The sequence below is a fragment of the Tursiops truncatus genome, chromosome Y (assembly GCF_011762595.2).
Source record: "Tursiops truncatus isolate mTurTru1 chromosome Y, mTurTru1.mat.Y, whole genome shotgun sequence".
Classification (NCBI taxonomy): domain Eukaryota; kingdom Metazoa; phylum Chordata; class Mammalia; order Artiodactyla; family Delphinidae; genus Tursiops; species Tursiops truncatus.
The window spans coordinates 5370190-5390179 of NC_133428.1; the positions used below are offsets into that span (position 1 = coordinate 5370190).

At 45.5% G+C, this 19990-nt stretch overlaps 1 protein-coding gene across 12 annotated transcripts in view; it reads right to left on the minus strand.

Moving 5' to 3' along the window:
* Window positions 1-3335: 3335 nt before the first annotated feature.
* Window positions 3336-19990, minus strand: part of LOC117310560 (glycogenin-2-like) — a 35225-nt gene continuing 18570 nt past the window's right edge. For 7 of the 12 annotated variants that reach the window (XM_033850242.1, XM_033850248.2, XM_033850249.2 and 4 more), the window contains 5 exons: window positions 19736-19958; window positions 16980-17174; window positions 8387-8491; window positions 7127-7234; window positions 3336-5129 (listed from right to left, as the gene is read on the minus strand). In XM_033850242.1, coding sequence (XP_033706133.1) covers window positions 4974-5129; window positions 7127-7234; window positions 8387-8491; window positions 16980-17174; window positions 19736-19958 — 787 coding nt within the window. In that variant the 3' untranslated portion in view covers window positions 3336-4973. Of the gene's footprint in view, window positions 5130-7126; window positions 7235-7259; window positions 7320-8386; window positions 8492-8747; window positions 8838-16979; window positions 17175-19735; window positions 19959-19990 lie in introns of those variants that run through there. The other 5 variants (XM_033850243.1, XM_033850244.1, XM_073799744.1 and 2 more) reach the window with 5 other exon arrangements.

The following is a 19990-nucleotide window of genomic DNA, read 5'->3' on the forward strand; positions in this document are numbered from 1 at the left end:
GTGCCTATGCATGTCCAGTGGTCTCAGCATCATTTGTTGAAAAGACCATCCTTTCTCTAAGGCATTACCTTTGCACTTGGTCAGACCCTTACGGGAAATAGTAGGTGCCCATGCCCAGGGTATTGGAAGATGAAATAATCAGGGACATCAAATGCTTGGTACACATCTGGTCCCCAATACTGGGTGCTTTCTATACTGGTCTTGGCCCACTACTGAAACCTGGAAGGTCTAGAAAAGCTTTTCTGGAGGAGGACACAGTCTTGATGAAGAGCTGAGATCTAGACAGGCTGACAGAGAGTGTGTGTATTAGTTTCCTGGGGTGGTTGTAATAAATGACCACAAACCAGAGGCTTTAAACACTGTAAGTCCATCCTCCCCCATCCTGGAGACCAGACGTCTGAGGTCACGGTGTCTCAGGGCCGCGCTCCCTCCAGAGGCTCCAGGGGAGGGTCCTTCCCGCCTCTTCCAGCTTCTGGGGGCTCCAGGCGTCCCTGGGCTTGTGGCCGCATCCCTCCCGTCTCTGCCTCTGTCTTCCTGGGGCTTCTCCTCTGTGTCTGTGTCTCTCCTCTTCTGTCTCTTAGAAGGACACCTACCGGAGCAGATTGCTTTGAAAAGGAAGCAGTATAAGGTTTCTTCCCAACTTGTTTTCCTACTGTCTTTTCCCAAACTGCCAAGGTTATATTTTTACAAATCTCTTGTAGAGGTTCCTGGTTCCTTGAACAGTAAATAATCGAAAAATAGTTCTTGGATGACTTAGTAAAGGACTCATTCCAAGAACTTACAGGAAAAGGCAGGGGGTAAAAAAAAGTCCTTGAGAAACTGCTCTAAAAGGGCATGTCTTTCAACATTTCCTACAAAGCACTTGGCCAGAGAAATATTTTTGTGCGTTTTGTTGATACCGAGGAGTGGCCTTCTAGAAAAGTTATTTCGCATAACAAGCAGCAACAAGCCGGCAGAGTTAACTAACCCCACCAGGAAATCCGCGCATGTATCACGCAGACTGGGGGTGTCAAGCCCAAACATGGTGGGGGACCCACCAGAGACCAATGCGTGTGATTTGTTTTTTCTTTCTTCCCCAGCTCTATTATCATTGACATGCAAACATGGTGTAAGTTGAAGGTTGCAACATAATGATTTCATGTATTTATTTACTTTTGAAATTCTGTGATCCATTTATTTATTTTTAGGCCACACTGCATGGCATGTGGGACCCTAGTTCCCTGACCAGGGATCCAACCTGCGCCCCCTGCATTGGAAGCTCGGGGTCTTCACCACTGGACCAGCAGGGAAGTCCTGATTTCATGGGTTGTTTTTTTTGCGGTACGCGGGCCTCTCGCTGTTGTGGCCTCTCCCGTTGCGGAGCACAGGCTCCGGACGCGCAGGCTCAGCGGCCATGGCTCACGGGCCCAGCCGCTCCGCGGCATGTGGGATCTTCCCGGACCGGGGCACGAACCCGCGTCCCCTGCATCGGCAGGCGGACCCTCAACCACTGCGCCACCAGGGAAGCCCTGATTTCATGTTTATAAATCTCGCCAAACGGTCACCACCAAGCATGAGCTCACACCTCCACCAGGTCACATAGTTGCCCTTTCTTTTTGGTGATGAGAACTTTTAAGATCTACTCTCCTAGCGACTTCCGAGTTCGTAATACAGTATCGTCAGCTTTCATCACCGTGCTGTGCACTAGCCCATCCTGTTCCGTGTTCTGAATGTCTGTCCCCATCCCCCAGCCGTGTGAGTGTCTACGTGACATCAAGTCCCATCTTTCTCTCCCCCATTAGCGGTTTGTTCTGGCGACAGTCCAGTGCTAGGTTGTTTTTTTTAACTTTTAAAAAAATTTAATCGGCATATAGTTGATTTACAATGTTGTGTCAGTTTCTGCTGTACAGCAAAGTGAAGCAGTTATATGTATACATATGCCACCTCTTTTTGCGATTTCCTTCCCATTTTTCCCCCTTTTTTAAGTCATACAATTTGATTATTATAGTAAACTTGCTGATTCTCTCTGCTCATTACCTTGGTTAACAATCGGTGCTGTCTACAAACTGTCATACAGAGTAAAGTAAGTCAGAGAAAAACAAATATCGTATGCTAACACATATATGTGGAACCTAGAAAAATGGTACAGATGAACCGGTTTGCAGGGCAGAAAGAGAGACACAGACGTAGAGAACAAACGTACGGACACCAAGGGGGGAAAGCGGCGGGGTGGTGTGGTGGTGGTGGGATGAATTGGGCGATTGGGATTGACATGTACACACTGATATGTATAAAACAGATAACGAATAAGAACCTGCTGTATAAAATAAATAAATTTCAAAAAAAAAAAAAACCCGAACAACCAAAAATATTAAGACAGTAGTGGCATATAAGACATTACCTTAAGGCACTACGGTAAAAACGGCATGGTACTCTAAAGGGCAGAGAGCTATGAAATCGGGAAGGAGAACTGGTCTACTTTTCCTAATTCAGGTGTGGTGGCTAAAAGAAACCCTATTTTAGTTCAAGCTGTTTGCGTTTCCACACCGACACTCAGCAGCATTAGGATGACTCCTGTGCATTCAGCGCCAGGATTTGACCAAGTGACCTTGAATAACAAAAAATACTTGCTGTGTTCCTGTAAATCTACACACCAGGTCAATGCATCTGGAAATGCTTCTTCTTCACCTGCCATTTCATCCTGCCCCAAAATAACTGGATAATATTTCTAGAACAATTAAATGTGTGTGTTTTTAAAAAAAAAACTCCTATGTACCAAAATATTAGTGATAGTGTAGGTCAAATCACATCTCTCAAAGATTCAACTTCTGTTCACTCTGCAGTCCTGACATTACACAGCCCGAATCCTGGCACTGGCATTCTTCAGGAAATAACCTCGTAGTACACCTCTTGGGTGGATATCACTTAGACGTCGTTAAAATGTTCTTACAGGTTCTTGTACGTTCTCATGTATTGATTGAGCACGTGTCAGAGTGCCTGCCATTTGGAGAGAACTCAAAAAACCACGTGATGGGTGGATAGATGGAGGATGGATGGACGGATGGATGAAAGGATGGATAGACGATGGATGGATAGAGGGATGACAGATAGGTGGATGGATGGATGGATGGGTGAAATGGACGCGTCAATGCTAGGAGAGAAGGCAGCATGCCTGGAGAGAACTTATGAGATTTCCGAGGGTAAGAAGTAAACAGTTCTACTCATTTTACTGCTACCATCCATTCTGAAAAAACCCATTTGGTTATTTAAGTTCATGGCAGGACGAAGGCGTCCCATTCCTGTGTTATCCCAATGGCTCAGAACACACCCCAACACACATCCGAAGGAGACCCCACTGCTGTCTTAAAATTTTAATTGCAGTGCGCTAGCCTTTGACTAACGTGAGGACTGACCCTAGGATGCACAGCAGAAGTCCATTTTAAGCGTACACTTTTAGCCAATGAGCGATCGACCATAGGCACTGGAGAATCCACTTCTCCAGAGAAGCTGGACCGGACTCAGATGTTCATCTCCTGGAACCCTCCTCTCACGGATGCCAGACTCAGGCTCCCGTTTCTTCTAGTCCAACACTATGGCTCAGAGCACAGACGTTCCTTCCCCAACACAAAGTTATGGGATAACTCTAACGGTTGGTGATCACCCCATGCAACCCACCCAAGGACTATGTCCCTAGGGCTCTTTCCAAGTAGCCCCTGAAGCATCATCTGTGTGAAACCAACCAAGACGACCGATCATTCAGCCCTAGATAAAAAGAAACAAGCCCTCCATAGCTCACACCTCACACACGTGAATGCCACAACGAGCCCCAGAAGTCCACCCAGATCTCAGATGGATTTGAACACAGCCCTCTCAAGCTTCTTCCACACCTGTGTCTAATGAACTCATGACTTTCAATTGCACACGTGTGATAAACCATTCCAACATTTAAAAACTACATTTCCTTCTCTTCAGTACAGCGACTGACATCCGGCTTTAATTATCCTACAGTGGCAACCAGCAATGACCCTGGGAGAAGCTCCAACATACGGCATTCATTTCCGGATGCTTCTGGAGGGGAGGCTTTCTCATGGGATAAAGCGTCTAGTGTCATCAAACGGAGAACTGTCCCGAAAGAACCGAGTTGGCACGGCTTGGAGAGCACAGTGACTCCATACTGTGAAGTGAGGTAGTGTGACCCAGCACAGGGCAGCCTGGTGTCCTGGGCCGCATACAGGTTTGCCTCGAAACAGCCTCGGCCAAATCCAGCTACCGTGAGCGCACGGCCACCAGACACCCCTCAGCGTAAACCCTGGGTTCTTCTACACCAGTAGGTCAACCAGTTTGGAAGCGGTCACCTCTCCCAAGTCAGCTGGAAGCTTCCTTCCAGATATCTCTGACACATCTCCATGGGGCACCTGTCAATGCACTTGCAAGTCCTCTTGGGTATTTTTGCTGAAGAGGAACCACAGCTGTGGTGTTTCTCAGCCATGCTTGGGAAAGTCCACACTGGAGTCACACTCAAGGCATCCGAACGTTTGCTGCGTCTTCACAGGAAGGACTTTTCATTCTGCAAAGTCCCAAGGCACTGAATAAAGGTTCCCAGGGCACTCAATACCTCTCCTCGTGTTACGGGCACTGGGACAGAAACTCTGCAGTGACATCTAACCCTACGTAGGACGGACACGGCAGGACCTGCCCAGGGCAGAATCCTGAGCTCCTTCAAGCAAGACCAGAGACCCAGGGTTGACCAGAAGGTTATTCCTGTTCCCTTTTGCCAACAAGGTGTAAGGAGATGCAACCTCCTGGGGAACCCCCAGGAGGCATGGGTAGCTGGGGTCACACAGGCCTTTGAGCTGGGTTTTGGATGGACCACGTGACTGACATGAGGCACTCAAGCTGGTCAACCATAAAGAGAGGCACATCGTGGAAGAGTCTTTCCCTCGGAAAGGACTCGAGACGTTCATGGAACAGGGCCACCCAACGCCATGGTGCCATCACTGCAGGAAGCGGTCCAGCTTCTCCTGAATCCGGACAAACGCATCCTTCCCCAGGTAGTCGATGCGTCCCTCCTCCCACTTCCTCCGCTCCTCATCGGGACTCAGTGCCTTTTCTTCGATGGAAATCTCGGAGACGGAGATGGCCAGGTCCACCTAGGGAAGACAAGCCCACAGGAGACGGTGTTAGAAAAACCGTCGTCAGAGAGTGAAAGCCGGCCCGGGCATCCACCTGGCTGAGCAATCGGTTCCACGGACAAACCTCACCACGTCTCAGGGAGACGGTGCTGACACTTTGCTTCTGAACAAACCACACGCTGAATTTAATACAACCTTCTCACAAGAAGATGCTTAGTTGGTCTGACTTTTTTGAAATTTTATACTTTATCATTGTACTTGTGTCCACTTGTTCCTAAGACTCGTTTTAATGTCTAGCCCCTAAACCCTTTCACACACGCTTATATGATCATCTTAATCTTTCCACCCACCAAAAAAAGGTTCTGTATCTGCTATAATTAAAATGGATAACCAACAAGGACCTCCTGTAGAGCACAGGGAACTCTGCTCAATATTATATCACAACCTAAATGGGAAAAGAATTTGAAAAAAGAATAGATACCGATCTATGTATAATGGAATCAGTGTGCTGTATACCTGAAACTATCACAACATCGTTAATCAACTCTACTCCAAAATAAAATTAAAAGTTAAAAAAACAAAACAAAACACGTTCTGCATCCCTGAGTGTAACCAAACTACGTGAAATGAAGAAAAGGTTCATATTGTGTAAATACAGCGTATGACATTTTGGACAGCCTGGCAAGACCATTTCAATACTAATTTAAATCTTTTTTTTTCTTGCCATGGCAGGGTTTCCATCTTCTTAAAGGATACGTATGAGGAAAATTATAAATACGCAAATGTGTACACATACACACACACACACACACACACACACACACACCCCTGACTTTTGGTTGGCACGCAAATAGATCAGCAAAAGGGGGGCTGGGGGGTGGACAGTACTGGACACCAGACAGTTACGCTACTGTTTCTATCCACTAGGCATGCAACACTTTCTCCACTGTTTATCTGCCACGATGCTTTCAAAGAGTTTTTACATATAAGGTTCTGCTTTCTACACTCATCCCCGCACAGTTTGTTGAAACATTGCCAACGTGTTGCTCAAAGAAACTGCAAGAGTGAAAACAAGATATTTTCCAGGATAGCTCAGCACGTTTCCCCGCTAAGAGCGCTTGGACTGGGGCTCCGTGAGTTCCCGGGAATGAAAACTTTCTGGAAAGAATGGGACACATTCAACTATATCTCAATTAAGAAATAAATTCAAAAGAAGAGAGACCCCAGAGAGCTCCCTCACCCCTTCCTCCATGTGAGGAACCAGCAACAAGACACCCTCTGTGAGCCAGGAAGTGGGCTCTCACCAGACACCAAGAAATCCATTTCTTATTGTTCATAAGCCACCCAGACTATGGTGTTTCTGTTACCGCAGCCTCAACAGACAAAAACACAATCCAAAAAATCAACACGAATTTTCATCCTACACCCAACACTCAGCTCTACAGCTGTATTTGCTCTAAAAGACCAAAAGGTATTATTAAGATCATGGTTAGAGAGAAATGAAAGCATTTCATCATCATTAAAAGCATCATCGCACAGCCTGAAGTTTGAGACCAGAGCATCTGTAAGACGGAGAGTCACGAAGGAAGCATCTTTCACTTCCTTCTTCAAGAAGAAATCAACGCATGCTCGATTTGGATTGAAAGGTTCCCCCACCACCGCCAAATTTCCCAGCTTTTACGCTCATCTTTTTAGACAGTGTGCATGAACTTCCAAGCTCACTTTGCGGGAAAACACAGCACAGCCCCATAACGTCAATTAACTTCTGCAGAACAGCTTTTGAAGAGAGAACGGGCGTGATTATCAGAGCAGAGGACAGGAAAGAGGGTGGACCGACCACCGCGGGCAAACGCAAGACAAACGGGTCTCAGGCAGCGGGAGAAGCAGGCGGACTCTTCTCTCCACAAGCGAGGCTCGAAATGGGGGTAACGCCAGTGCGTGTACGCAGCCGGCCCCTGAGTTAGCGCACAGCGTCCATCAGGAGAGCTGGACAAGGCAGACAATGAGGACACCACCTCCAAAGCATCCTGGAGACTGGGGTCCCTGGTGACATCCACAGGGGGCTCCCGGCGTGGCTCCAAGGCTTCCTCAGGTGGGCCACCTTCCGCGCTCTCCACGGGCTGCTAGAAACATAACCGTTCCATCGTTAGTCTGCAGGGGGCCTCACAGGACCGCCGTCTTAACCAAAATGACAGAGAACTCTTTTTCCTGGGAAAATAAGACCAAACGAATGGGTTGTGCTAAATAAATAAGTCATTGAGTGTGCTCTGCCACTCTAAACTTCTCCCCAGCTTTCTCCTGCACAAGATGAGATGCTGACACTTGTCATGCGATGTAAAGGTTAACGTTTCAAATCAGGAGACTGGGATTGACACATACACACTGCTATATATAAACTAGATAACTAATAAGGACCTACCGTATAGCACAGGGAACTCTACTCAATACTCTGTAATGACCTATATGGGAAAAGAATCTAAAAAAGAGTGGATCTATGTGTATGTGTAACAGATTTGCTTTGCTGTACAGCTGAAACTAACACAACATTGTAAATCAACTCTAGTAAAAATTTTAAAACAATAACAAAAATACTTTTCAGAGAGGGGCAATTAGTTTAGACCAAATGTCTACGGAAGCACTTGACTAAGATGGTCTGTCAGCGAGATTAAGAGTCTGTCTGGATTTAATCTTCTGAGATGCTTGGGAACAAAAGCCCAGATTCATGTGGGTAAATTTAGCGGGGGGGAAAAAAAAGGGAAAGCCATAATCCTTGAATAGTGACGTGAAACACGGGTGCAAAGTTGTCCCGAAAACTTAACAAAAATTAAGGAAGGCATATAGGCCATTTTGATGTTGTATCTTTTTCTTTTCTGAGTCTTCCTAAAGCAAGATATAAGAGAATGACCAAAGGACCAACACAAAACTCAGTGATGGAGGAGGGAAAAAACATCTGAATAGACAACCAGGTCTCCTATCTGCCTCGAAAATAAAGAGACTCATCACAACACAATGGAAAAACCATTTAGGAAGGTCACGGGATGGTGAAGAAGCCCATGGGGCATCTCCTGTGGTGGTCGATGGACAGGCATGCAGAGACACGGCCACGCTTAAGAAGTAGAAGCAGGGAATTCCCAGGAGGTCCAGTGGTTAAGACCCTGAACTTCCAAGGCAGGGGGCGCAGATTCGATCCCTAGTCAGGGAACTAGGATCCCATATGCTGTGCGGTACAGAAAAAAAAAAAAAAAGAATTAGAAAGAAACAGAAGTGAGTTATACCGAGCTGGTTTGGGTCCCTGTGAAGTCTGCGAATTGGGTGGAGGGTGGTGACAACGGGTCACACATCACTCCAGAGGAAGTCTCCATTTCCGGCCAACCTATCATCTAAAAAAAAAGAGAAGAATAAACGCCAAGTTAGGACAACCCTTCGTGCAAATACAAACACCCAATTGATGCTTTTCTGCCTCCAAATACGGCAAATATGGCTCAGAGGAGCTCGCCAATGCCTGTGTCTGCTGCTTCGTCTTGGGCTCCTTGCATCTAAGCAGGACCACGTGATGAATTCTCACCCACAGCATTGAGGAGATGTGACCTGAGTCCGCCCCAGACTGGGTGCTGAGGTGGGGGACACGTTTCCTACCCTCTGTCCCCACAGGTCAGGTGAAGAGCAATGTCCCTTGGCAGACAACCTCTTCCAATTTCAGCCGGAATTCCACAGGAAAACGAAACCCTACGGAAAACCATTTGAGCGACTAGTTTCTCGGCTCTCCCAAGGGTGGTACGTAGCAAAGATCATCCCAGATGCACAGGACACGACTTAATGCATTACAGGCGGTGGGTGGCTTCCTCGTGGGAGCCTAACCCTTTCTTAAGGAGCCGCCGTGGACAAGGGCTTCCTTGGATGGTGATGGAGCAGAGGCCAAGGGGAGGAATCCTGGATCCCCGCAAGACCGCATGGACCACAGCACAGCTTTACCGCCTGGGCTGAGTGTGACACGCACCAGAAATACACTTGTATGTATTTGGGGGGCTATTTCTTACAGTAGCTAGCCCACCCCGATGAATTCAGGGTTGGGGGCCGAGGCCGCGCCCCCAGGCTGCAGCCCATTCAAGTCCAAAGGCTCCAGCGATGTAACTACAGAGAAGAGAACGCGGACACAGCTGCCCATCCTCACGGCAAACACACGGCAGGAATCGTGTCGTGGGCTGGGCTGACCCCGACTGTGGCGGTCAGACAGAGCTTCCTCCATGCGGGGAAGGCAGATTCCCCAGCCACTGCCCCAGAGATTCTGAGTTAGTTGACCTGACGCGGAGGCTGGCAACTCACACTCCCAGCTCCCAAATCTCTGGTACCGGCTTTCCCGTCTCGGAGAAAGCGCAGGTCATCCCTGTATTAAAGGAGGCAGCTGTGTATACGTCCAAAGGCTATTCACAGAGACAATGGTGAGAAAAGCAGGACAGCACGCACGTGCAAATGTCCTGAGGCAGAGGTAAAGGAAGACATCAGGAAACTGAAGTAAGTTGGCAGTAAAAAGTGCACAAAAGTACATTTTTGGTGAAATTCAGTAAAAACATTTTTAATGCAGAAGAGAACACTGTGTTCATAAAGTTGCTCTTTTTAAATTTTGCTTTTTCTATCTCGTCAACTTGAAAGTGCCAATTAAAATACGGGCTCATAAAAAGGAACAAAATCATGCCATCTGCAGCAACATGGATGGACCTAGAGATGATCATACTCAGTGAAGTGAGTCAGACAGAGAAAGACAAATATCGCATGATATCACTTACATGTGGAATCTACAATATGACACTAATGAACTTATCTATAAAACAGAAACAGGCTCACAGATACAGAGAACAGACCGGTGGTTGCCAAGGTTGCGGGGGAGGGAGTGATCAGGAGTTTGGGATTAGCAGATGCAAACTATTATATATAGGATGGATAAATGACAAGGTCCTACTGTAGAGCACAGGGAACTATATGCAATATCTTGTGATAAACCATCATGGAAAAGAATATGAAAAAGAATAGATACATGTATAACAATCACTTCGCCGTACAGCAGAAATTAACACAACACTGGAAATCAACTATAATTCAATAAAATATTAAAAAATAAATAAAAACAAAAAATATGGGCTCATTCTTCCTGATCTTGATTATGTACGTGAAAGCCAAAAATAAAATTAAGTTCTAATAATTACAGTAGAAAATAAAATAACTTTACCCAAAACATGAAAGGCCAGGATAATAACAGCTCCTTTGTATTAGGTGTTCAACACTGGTCCCTAAATTAAACTCATAAACTTGTTACGCATTATTCCTTTTAATCTCACAACAACCCCATGACGTAGAGAGTCTGATCCCTTCTCTTACTGAGGAAAAGTTGACCTTTCAGACAGAGATACTTGTTAAACATGCCAGACGTAGCAAGTGAGAGAGGGGGGATTTGAATTCACACCTCTCTGACTATCAAGCCCTCTACGAGCCCTATTCAATCCACATCATTAATGCATCCTAAGTCTCCCTGGTGTACAAAACACCAAAACAACCTTTAGGGAAAAAAAAATGACGAATGAGATAATTGCACTATCTACAAATAATAAATACCATAAAAATAAACAATTTCCTCATCCAATCAGGGTTGGGTAGTGGAATTTTCTAGTTTGAATCCTAATACCCATTGAAAAAAAGAAACTGCATAAATTACTTACTGTCTCTGAAACTCAAGTTCTTGAATCATACACAGCACGGACACTCGATGTAACGGACAAACGAAGCAGTTGGCCTGGCAAACGGTTAATTGCCAACAGATGTGAGTAATCTCAGAAAGATTAGTTGAACCGGATTAGGGAAAATGTCAATTTTGCCAGCTTAATTTCTCTCAAGAAAGAACACATAAATAAATTCCACGTGGGCCATCGTGAAACTTTATCCTTACTTGGAAGAGATTTAACTCAGGGTCATTTACTTGATAAGAAAGGATGAACTAATAATACAACTTTTCCACTTGTCTTCTGCAGATGTGTTAGGCTCTTACAAATTTGAACAGGAAAAGAAGTTATGTCAACTCACGCTAACATTTCTGAACAAGACCCCTAGACGTAGATACAAACTTCTGAACAAGACCCCTAGACACAGATGCAAACTACTATATATAAAATAGGTGAACAACAAGGATTTACTGTAGAGCACAGGGAACTATATTCAATATCTTGTAATAAGCTATAATGGAAAAGAATATGAAAAAAAATATATGTACATATATATGTTTAATTGCTGTACACTTGAAACTAACACAACATTGTAAATCAACTATACTTCAATAAAAAAAAGAGGAAAAAAAAACAATGAACGTTAACAACTAAAATATAAACTGAAACAGTAATAGTAAATATTCCCCTTACTCTTCCTAGCCACAAACAGGGACGTCTTTCTTCACATGTGCAGAAAGCCAGGAGAGAATTCCAAGACAAGGATTTGATAATATGATGGTGCAATGCCCGCCTTTCAGCCAATGGCTGGCAGGCTTACGAACACACCTACGTAAAATGTGACTTCTGCATTTATTTTTCTCCTGAGATGATCAGTATTTCACTTATCCATACCCCTAACTAGCTGCTGCAAGCTTGGGTCACCTTGAAAAGAGAGACTCTCAGATTGGAAACAATTCAGAGGATTCTCAGGTCAAAGAAGACACAGCCGCTGAAGGATGGAAAGTAGCTTGAGAAGCCAATGACTCTAAGCCCAGAAAGATGAAAGCAGAAAGAGAGCATCGTAAAGCCAGACTGTGTGGGGAATGGACCGCCAAGAGACAGACACAGAATGCTCACATACACAGCCCGAGCAGGTAAGTTTAGGACACATGATGAAGACACACTCCTTTGCATCATGGGCTGTCATCTTGTGAACGTTATGACTGCAAGAGGTGGTGAAAACTAAAAAGTGTAAATATACAAATCTATTCAAGAACCGAAGAGGGATTTTTCCACTTTCATCAATGGGTGAAGCTACTTGTTTCCCAGTAAACCTCCTGCCAAAAGCAACTTAAAATTCTAGACCAAAAAAAAAAAAAAAAAAAATATATATATATATATATATATATATACATACACACACACACACACACACACATATTTCTTTTATTTCCCCCCGAGGCAACTGAAAGGCTATAGCCCTGAGGAGCCCATAAACAATGAGGTATCCAAGAGGGACACTCTAAACACAAGCTTTCATTTAGGACTCCACTGAAAAGAGAACCAGCAAAAGACCAACCTTCACAAACACCAAAACCCAATTTCACTCCAACTCAACCTCTAATAGCATGTGGGCAAACCATCTCTATGAAAACTTCCTACTGAGAAAAGAAAAACAACACATAAGAAATGCTCTCTGAGTCTGCCTGCCGATGCAGGGGACACGGGTTCGTGCCCCGGTCTGGGAAGATCCCACATGCCGCAGAGTGACTGGGCCTGTGAGCCATGGCCGCTGAGCCTGCCCATCCGGAGCCTGTGCTCCGCAACGGGAGAGGCCACAACAGTGAGAGGCCCGTGTACAGCAAAAAAAAAAAAAAAAAAAAGAAATGCTCTCTGGGTGATCCTGTGATTCAGAGCCTCAGAGGATCCCTGCCATTTTTCCATACACAACGTCTTGCAGTCAATCAGAAATCAACCAGCACGCAGCGAGACAAGACCAAAGGCGTGAAAATCAAGAGAAGACGAAATCAAAGCACAAAACCAGATCCATGTGAGACGCAGATGTATGGTGGACGGCACACAGACTGTAACTGAACGTGGAAAATACTTTAAATGATGGGACAAGTTGGAGAGTTTCAAGGGAGTACTGAAAACCCCCTTGTAAACATTTGGCGTTTATGTGGACTAAAAACACGATAGTTGAAATAAAGTGTGCAGGATGTGGGTTTAACGGCTGATTAGACACAGCCAAAGAGAAGACTGGTTAACTGGAAAACAGGCCAGTAGACGGAAGCACGGGAAGACAGATGGGAGAAGTGTGTCACAGACACATGGGATGCGATGAAATTCCTACTGTAGATGTCATTGGAATCACAGAAGGATAGGGAAGTGGGAAGAGGAGAGAGACACAGACAGAGAAAGAAAGGGCAGAAGGAATACAGTTTCAATAAGTGCTACAAACCCAAATAGGGTAAATTCAAATGATAATAAAAAGTCATTATGATAAAAACCGGAGCCTAAGAGAAAGACGTTAAAAGCAGACCAAAAAGACATATGACCTTCAAATGTATAAACATAAGACTGGGAGATGAATTCTTGGAGAAATAATGGAAGTCAGATGATTTTGAAACGTCTTCCGAGTGTCACTGTAAGGGAATTGCCAAGTAAGAATTCCATCCCCTCGGTGGGAATATAAGTGGGTGTAGCCACTACGGAGAAGAGGATGGAGATTCCTTAAGAAACTAAAAACAGAGTTACCATATGATCCAGCAATTCCACTCCTGGGCATGTATCCAGAAAAGATGAAAACTCTAATTTGAAAAGACACATGCACCCCCATGTTCACAGCAGCACTATTCACAAGACGTGGAAGCAGCCTAACTGTCCACCGACAGATGAATGGATAAAGAAGACGTGTACATATATAAGACGTGGTACATGTATACAATGGAATATTACTCAGCCATAAAAAAGGAATGAAATAACCATTTGCAGCAACATGGATGCAAGTAGAGATTGTCATACTGAGTGAAGTAAGTCAGACAGAGAAAGACAAATACCATACGATATCACTTATATGCAGAATCTTAAAAAACGGTACAAATGAACCTATTTACAAAACAGAAACAGACTCACAGACATAGAAAACAAACGTACAGTTACCCAAGGGGAAGGGGGGGATAAATTAAGAGTTTGGAATTAGCAGACACACATTACTATATATAAAATAGATAAACAAGGACCTACTGTTTAGCACAGGAAGCTATATTCATTATCTTATAATAACCTATAATGGAAATGAATCTGAAAAAGTGTATATATATATATATATATATATATATGTATATATATATATGTGTGTGTGTGTGTATATATATATATATATATATATATATATGACTGAATCACTTTGTTGTACACCTGAAACCAACACAACACTGTAAATCAACTATACTTCAATTTTAAAAATATACGTATATACCATTTCCCAAGGGGGGGAGGAACCCAGAGGATTAGCGACTCCAAAAACAGAGCCACCTAGTAACGTGTGAGTATCTGACTGATGGCCAAGGAGACATGACAAAGCAGTGGAGATGTAACAGTTTTGACTGCAAACCATGCTGAGTTCATTACAGATCCACACATAACAGTGATGTATGTGGACCCCAAACTCATTCATCACGTAACATCAATTCCAGATCAATTATATACTTGAATGTAAAAAGAATAAAAAATCCATAAGACGTCAGAGGTGATGAGCTTTATGACCCTGATTTAGAGACAGATTTCCTAAAAGGTAAACAAAACCCACTCCTCATATAGGAAACATTAACAAATTGGTCTAAACTAGGTACTTCTTTTCATCCAAGGATACCATTTAGAAATTAACCATAGCAAAAACAGCCAACAACTTCAAAAAAACAAGGAAAGGCATCCCTAATCTTTCCACTAACTGCATTTCCCAACCCAAGAGGCTATAGGACAGGACACTTGGCTGAGAAGATAACAAACTGCAAAAATATTTATCTAACACACATGCCTTTATATGGGAAATAAATGAGATATTCAACTTTTTTTTTTTTTTTTTTTTTTGCGGCACGCGGGCCTCTCACTGCTGCGGCCTCTCCCGTTGCGGAGCACAGCCTCCGGACGCGCAGGTTCAGCGGCCATGGCTCACGGGCCCAGCCGCTCCGCGGCATGTGGGATCCTCCCGGACCGGGACACGAACCTGTGTACCCTGCATCGGCAGGCGGACTCTCAACCACTGCGCCACCAGGGAAGCCCAAGATATTCAACTTTTGAAAACGGAGACCTACTCCTCGACACTGCCATGACTATACATACAAAGGCTGCTACTTGGAATAAGGATCCCAGATCCAGACACCCAGCTCTTCCGCAGTTACAGGAATTTATGAAAATCATTTTTTTGGTTTTTTGGACTGGTTCCAAATCCCCAAAATAAAGAACCCAGAGTGAATCATTCAATGGATGGCCGGTAGGTGGCAGCAATGCTGCATAATTAATTGCAAAGATGGCCTGGGAGTGCAAAATAATGAAATATACACACACACACACCACAAAAAAGCACCCCTTCCTTCTAGAAGGGCAATGACCTTCTCATTTTTAGAGACACAAACTAGTTGGCTTACAACAATGCCATCATCAAAAAATGTACAAACAATAAATACTGGCAAGCATGCAGAGAAGAGGGAACCCTCCTGCACTGTTGGTAGGAATGTCAACTGGTGCAGCCAGTGTGGAGAACAGGATGGACGTTCCTCAAAATACTAACAGTATTTACCCATATGACCCAGCAAGCCCACTCCTGGGCATAAACCCAGAGCAAACCATAATTAGAAAAGCTACATGCACCCCTATGTTCACTGCAGCACTGTTTACAGTAGCCAGGACATGGAAGCAACCTAAATGTCCATCAACAGAGGAATGGATAAAGAAGATGTGGCACATATATACAATGGAATATTACTCAGGCATAAAAAAGAACGAAATAGTGCCATTTGCAGAGACATGGATGGACCTAGAGACTGTCATACAGAGTGAAGTAAGTCAGAAAGAGAGAATCAAATATCGTGTAATATCGCTTCTATGTGGAATCTAGAAAGATGATACAGATGAACTTATTTGCAAAGCAGAAACAGAGACACAGATGTAGAGAACAAACTTATGGTTACCGGGGGGTGGGGGGAAGGCAGGGTGGGATGAATTGGGAGATTGGAATGGACATACATATACTACTATATATAAAATAGATCACTAATGAGAACCTACTGTAGAGCACAGGGAACTCTACTCAGTGCTCTGTGGTGACCTAAACGGGAAGGGAGTCCAAAAAAGAGGGGATAAATGGATACGCAGAGTTGATTCACTTAGCTGTACAGCAGAAACTCACGCAACATTGTAAAGCAACGACACACTAAAAGAAATTAGTTTTAAAAACTGGACACAAGAACTGTGCTCTGGTGCTGCTGAACAGGAACAGTGTATCGTACAGTGCTTAGGGCTGCACCCGGCAAAGAATCAACCTTCAGGAAGTGTGAAAAGCAAAACAAAAAACACCAATGCAGACTGATGACGTTCACGGTTCTGGAGGTCAGGCGTCCGCGCTGGGCCTCACTGGGCAGCTGCCCTTGGCAAGGCCGAGCTCCTTCTGGAGGTTCTGGCCCATTTCTTCGCCTCTTCCAGATCATAGAGGCACCTGTGGCTCCCGCACACCTTCAAAGCCAGAAGCTCACATCTCCCCATCGCTCCCCGTCTCACTCCTGCTTCTCTCCCATCTCATCAAGCTTCCTTTCGCCTCCCTCTTAGGAGAACCCTCGTGACAACACTGTGTCCTCCCCGGATAAACCAGGACCACGTCCCCACGTCAAGGTCCTGAACTCAACCCTGCCTGCAAAGACCCCGTTTCCATATGAGGCAGCATTTCCAGCTTCCAGGGATTAGATGCAGCTGTCATTGGCTTTACTGTGACGTGCAATTTTGCCATTTTCTCTAAAGAAACTCAGGAGGCCCTAATACCACAGAGCAAACTGAAGACAGGTTCCTCCCGTCCCCCCAGCCCCTCCCCGGGACCCCGGGGAGTATCCTCTCTGCTTCACCTCGCGGGGGAACCAGCGTCTGTGTCCCCATCGCACCGGTGCGAAGAGCACATACTTACATCTTCCACAGGGCATGCGTCAGGCGAAGCGGGGGTCTCCTCCACCACCACCATGGTGCTCTCAGGCCAAGGCTGGCGGGGCCCCTCCGCCCAACTGGTATAGGGCTCCCCGGAGCGGGGCACAGCATTTGCACACGACCCCTCAGCAGTGGGCGCTGAACTTGAACAAGGCACCCCAGCGCCCCCGAGGTGAGCCTGCAAGAAAAGGTATTCACAGTTAGCAAGGTCCTCCTGACATCTTTGCCAATCTCCCGCTGCCCATCCCCTCCCGTGTGGCCAGTGGTCCCCAGTGCCGACATCCGCGTTCACATTACTGCTCCAGGTGAGAAGGACCCCCAGGCACAGGGTCTCCACATTTTACTCTTAGAACCACCTGACTTGGTCTTATTTTCCTTCCTAGCCAACCCAGTACCTCGCATACTGCTTTGCAGAAAAGAACAGCAACTTCCTATCAAGAATCTGAATAAACTCCTACTCATTCGTGTCGCATGGTCAGAGAAAGCTTTAGTTCTCTTGAAAAGCAGCACCCAGGTGCACCAAACAGAAACCATAGTAAAAACGCTAAAATGTGAACTCGTTTCAAGATCCCAACGCAAGCATCTGCGGACACTGCACTCCGTCGTACCGATACATGCACTAGTCAAAAACTGACCAGGAAATAAAATTTCCTGGGACCTTATTTTAAAAGGTCTTTGGGGCTTCACTGGTGGCGCAGTGGTTGAGAGTCCGCCTGCCGATGCAGGGAACGCGGGTTCGCGCCCCGGTCCGGGAAGATCCCACATGCCGCGGAGCGGCTGGGCCCGCGAGCCATGGCTGCTGAGCCTGCGCGTCCGGAGCCTGTGCCCCGCAACGGGAGAGGCCACAACAGTGAGAGGCCCGCATACCGAAAAAAAATAAATAAATAAAATAAATAAAAAATAAAAGGTCTTTGGCAAGGCAGGTGCCTCCCTGTTAAGTCCACTGCAGAGGGACTTCCCTGGTGGTCCAGTGGGTAAGATTCCACGCGCACAACGAAGGGGGCCCGGCTTCGATCCCTGGTCGGGGAACTAGATCCTGCATGCATGCCACAACTAAGAAGTCCGAGTGCCACAACTAAAGATCCCACAGGCCACAACTAAGACCAGTTGCAGCCAAAAAAAAAAAAAAAAATTCACTGCAGAAACTCTACTATGGACAGCATGTAGGGTTACAGTTATAAAAAATCAAATGGGGCTTCCCTGGTGGCGCAGTGGTTAAGAATCCGCCTGCCAATGCAGTGAACATGGGTTCGAGCCCTGGTCCGGGAAGATCCCACATGCCGCGGAGCAACCAAGCCCGTGCGCCACAACTACTGAGCCTGCGCTCTACAGCCCGCGAGCCACAACTACTGAAGCCCGTGCGCCTAGAGCCCGTGCTCCGCAGCCAGAGAAGCCACCGCAATGAGAAGCCCGCGCATCGCAACAAAGAGTAGCCCCTGCTCGCCACAACTAGAGAAAGCCCGCACACAGCAATGAAGACTCAACGCAGCCAAAAATAAAAATAAATTAAATTAAAAAAAAAAAGAAACCACCTCCGAATGCTACTTCCATCGAGGAGGGAAAGTGGAAAAGGCCCCCTCCTATGACATTTGTAATCAATCATCTTTAGCCACTTAATCTGTGAGGGGCTCTTTCTCTGATGAAGGCGGCTGATTTAAATAATTATTTTTATCCATCAGCCCTGTTAAATCACAGCAGCAATTCTGCTCATGAAACATTTACGGTTTTACACCAAAAAAAAAAAAAAAAAATGTTGCCTGCCTCTTTCAGCATTCTCCTGCATTAGATATAGGGTGTAGACGCAGAAGGAAAACTAGCACAAGACCTAAAGTTGGGCTGGCCATTAACTTCCAACTATGGTCTTTCTTTCTTGCGACGAAATGACGTATCTTTCCTTGCCCGAGCCCTTCCTGGGGTGTATCAACATTATTTACTACCTTCTAATTCCGTCCTTTTTTAATGAACATGTCTATAGACATTGAACTTTTTAAAAACCTTATTTCTTTCATTAACGCAGGCCTTGACAGATTTTTTTAAAATATGTAACTTGGTGAGGAATTCCCTGGCGGTCCAGCGGTTAGGACCCTGCACTTTCACTGCTGAGGGGGTGGGTTCAATTCCTGGTCAGGGAACTAAGATCCCGTAAGCCAGAAAAAAAGAATTTGGAATAAAAAGTGACATTTTAAAAATAAATAAATAAAAATATAACTTGATAATTGCTTAAGATATCCTAAATCTGTCTTTCCTAAAACATAAAAAATGAGAAGAGGGACTTCCCTGCGGGCACAGAGGTTAAGAATCCACCTGCTAACGCAGGGGACACGGGTTCGACCCCTGGTCCGGGAAGAGCCCACATGCCACGGAGCAACTAAGCCCGTGCGCCACAACTACTGAGCCTGTGCTCTAGAGCCCGCGAGCCACAACTGCTTAACCCGTACACCTAGAGCCCGTGCACCGCAGCAAGAGAAGCCACCGCAATGAGAAGCTCGTGCACCACAGCGAAGAGTAGCCCCCACTCGCCGCAACTAGAGAAAGCCCGCGTGTAGCAACGAAGACCCAACGCAGCCAAAAATAAATAACTAATTTTTAAAAAAGAATAAAACCACTTATAAAAAAAAATGAGAAGAGACTCCAGAAAAAGAGGGAGGAATGTGTATTTGAAGAAAACCCACAGGTGTGGATCACGGAGAGTTTATCCCCGGTCTGAACTCTTGGATGTCAAGGGTATTGTGTGCTTACTGTGTGTCCTGGAGATGTCTGTTCGTCCTCGTGCAGGATATTTTCATAAAGAGGCAGAATGCTGCGGTGGTAAATCCCCCACCAGAGGTTAAGGAAGGACGTCTGATGCTGGCTGACAGACCCAGAGCCCTCCTCCAAGACGGAGCCCGTCTGGGGATTGTACTTGTAGTTCCAAGGCTTCGTGGACCCCAAAAAGTGGACCACCTTCGCGCTCGAGCCGAATCTGAGGAGGAAACACAAAGCATCCGGACTTCC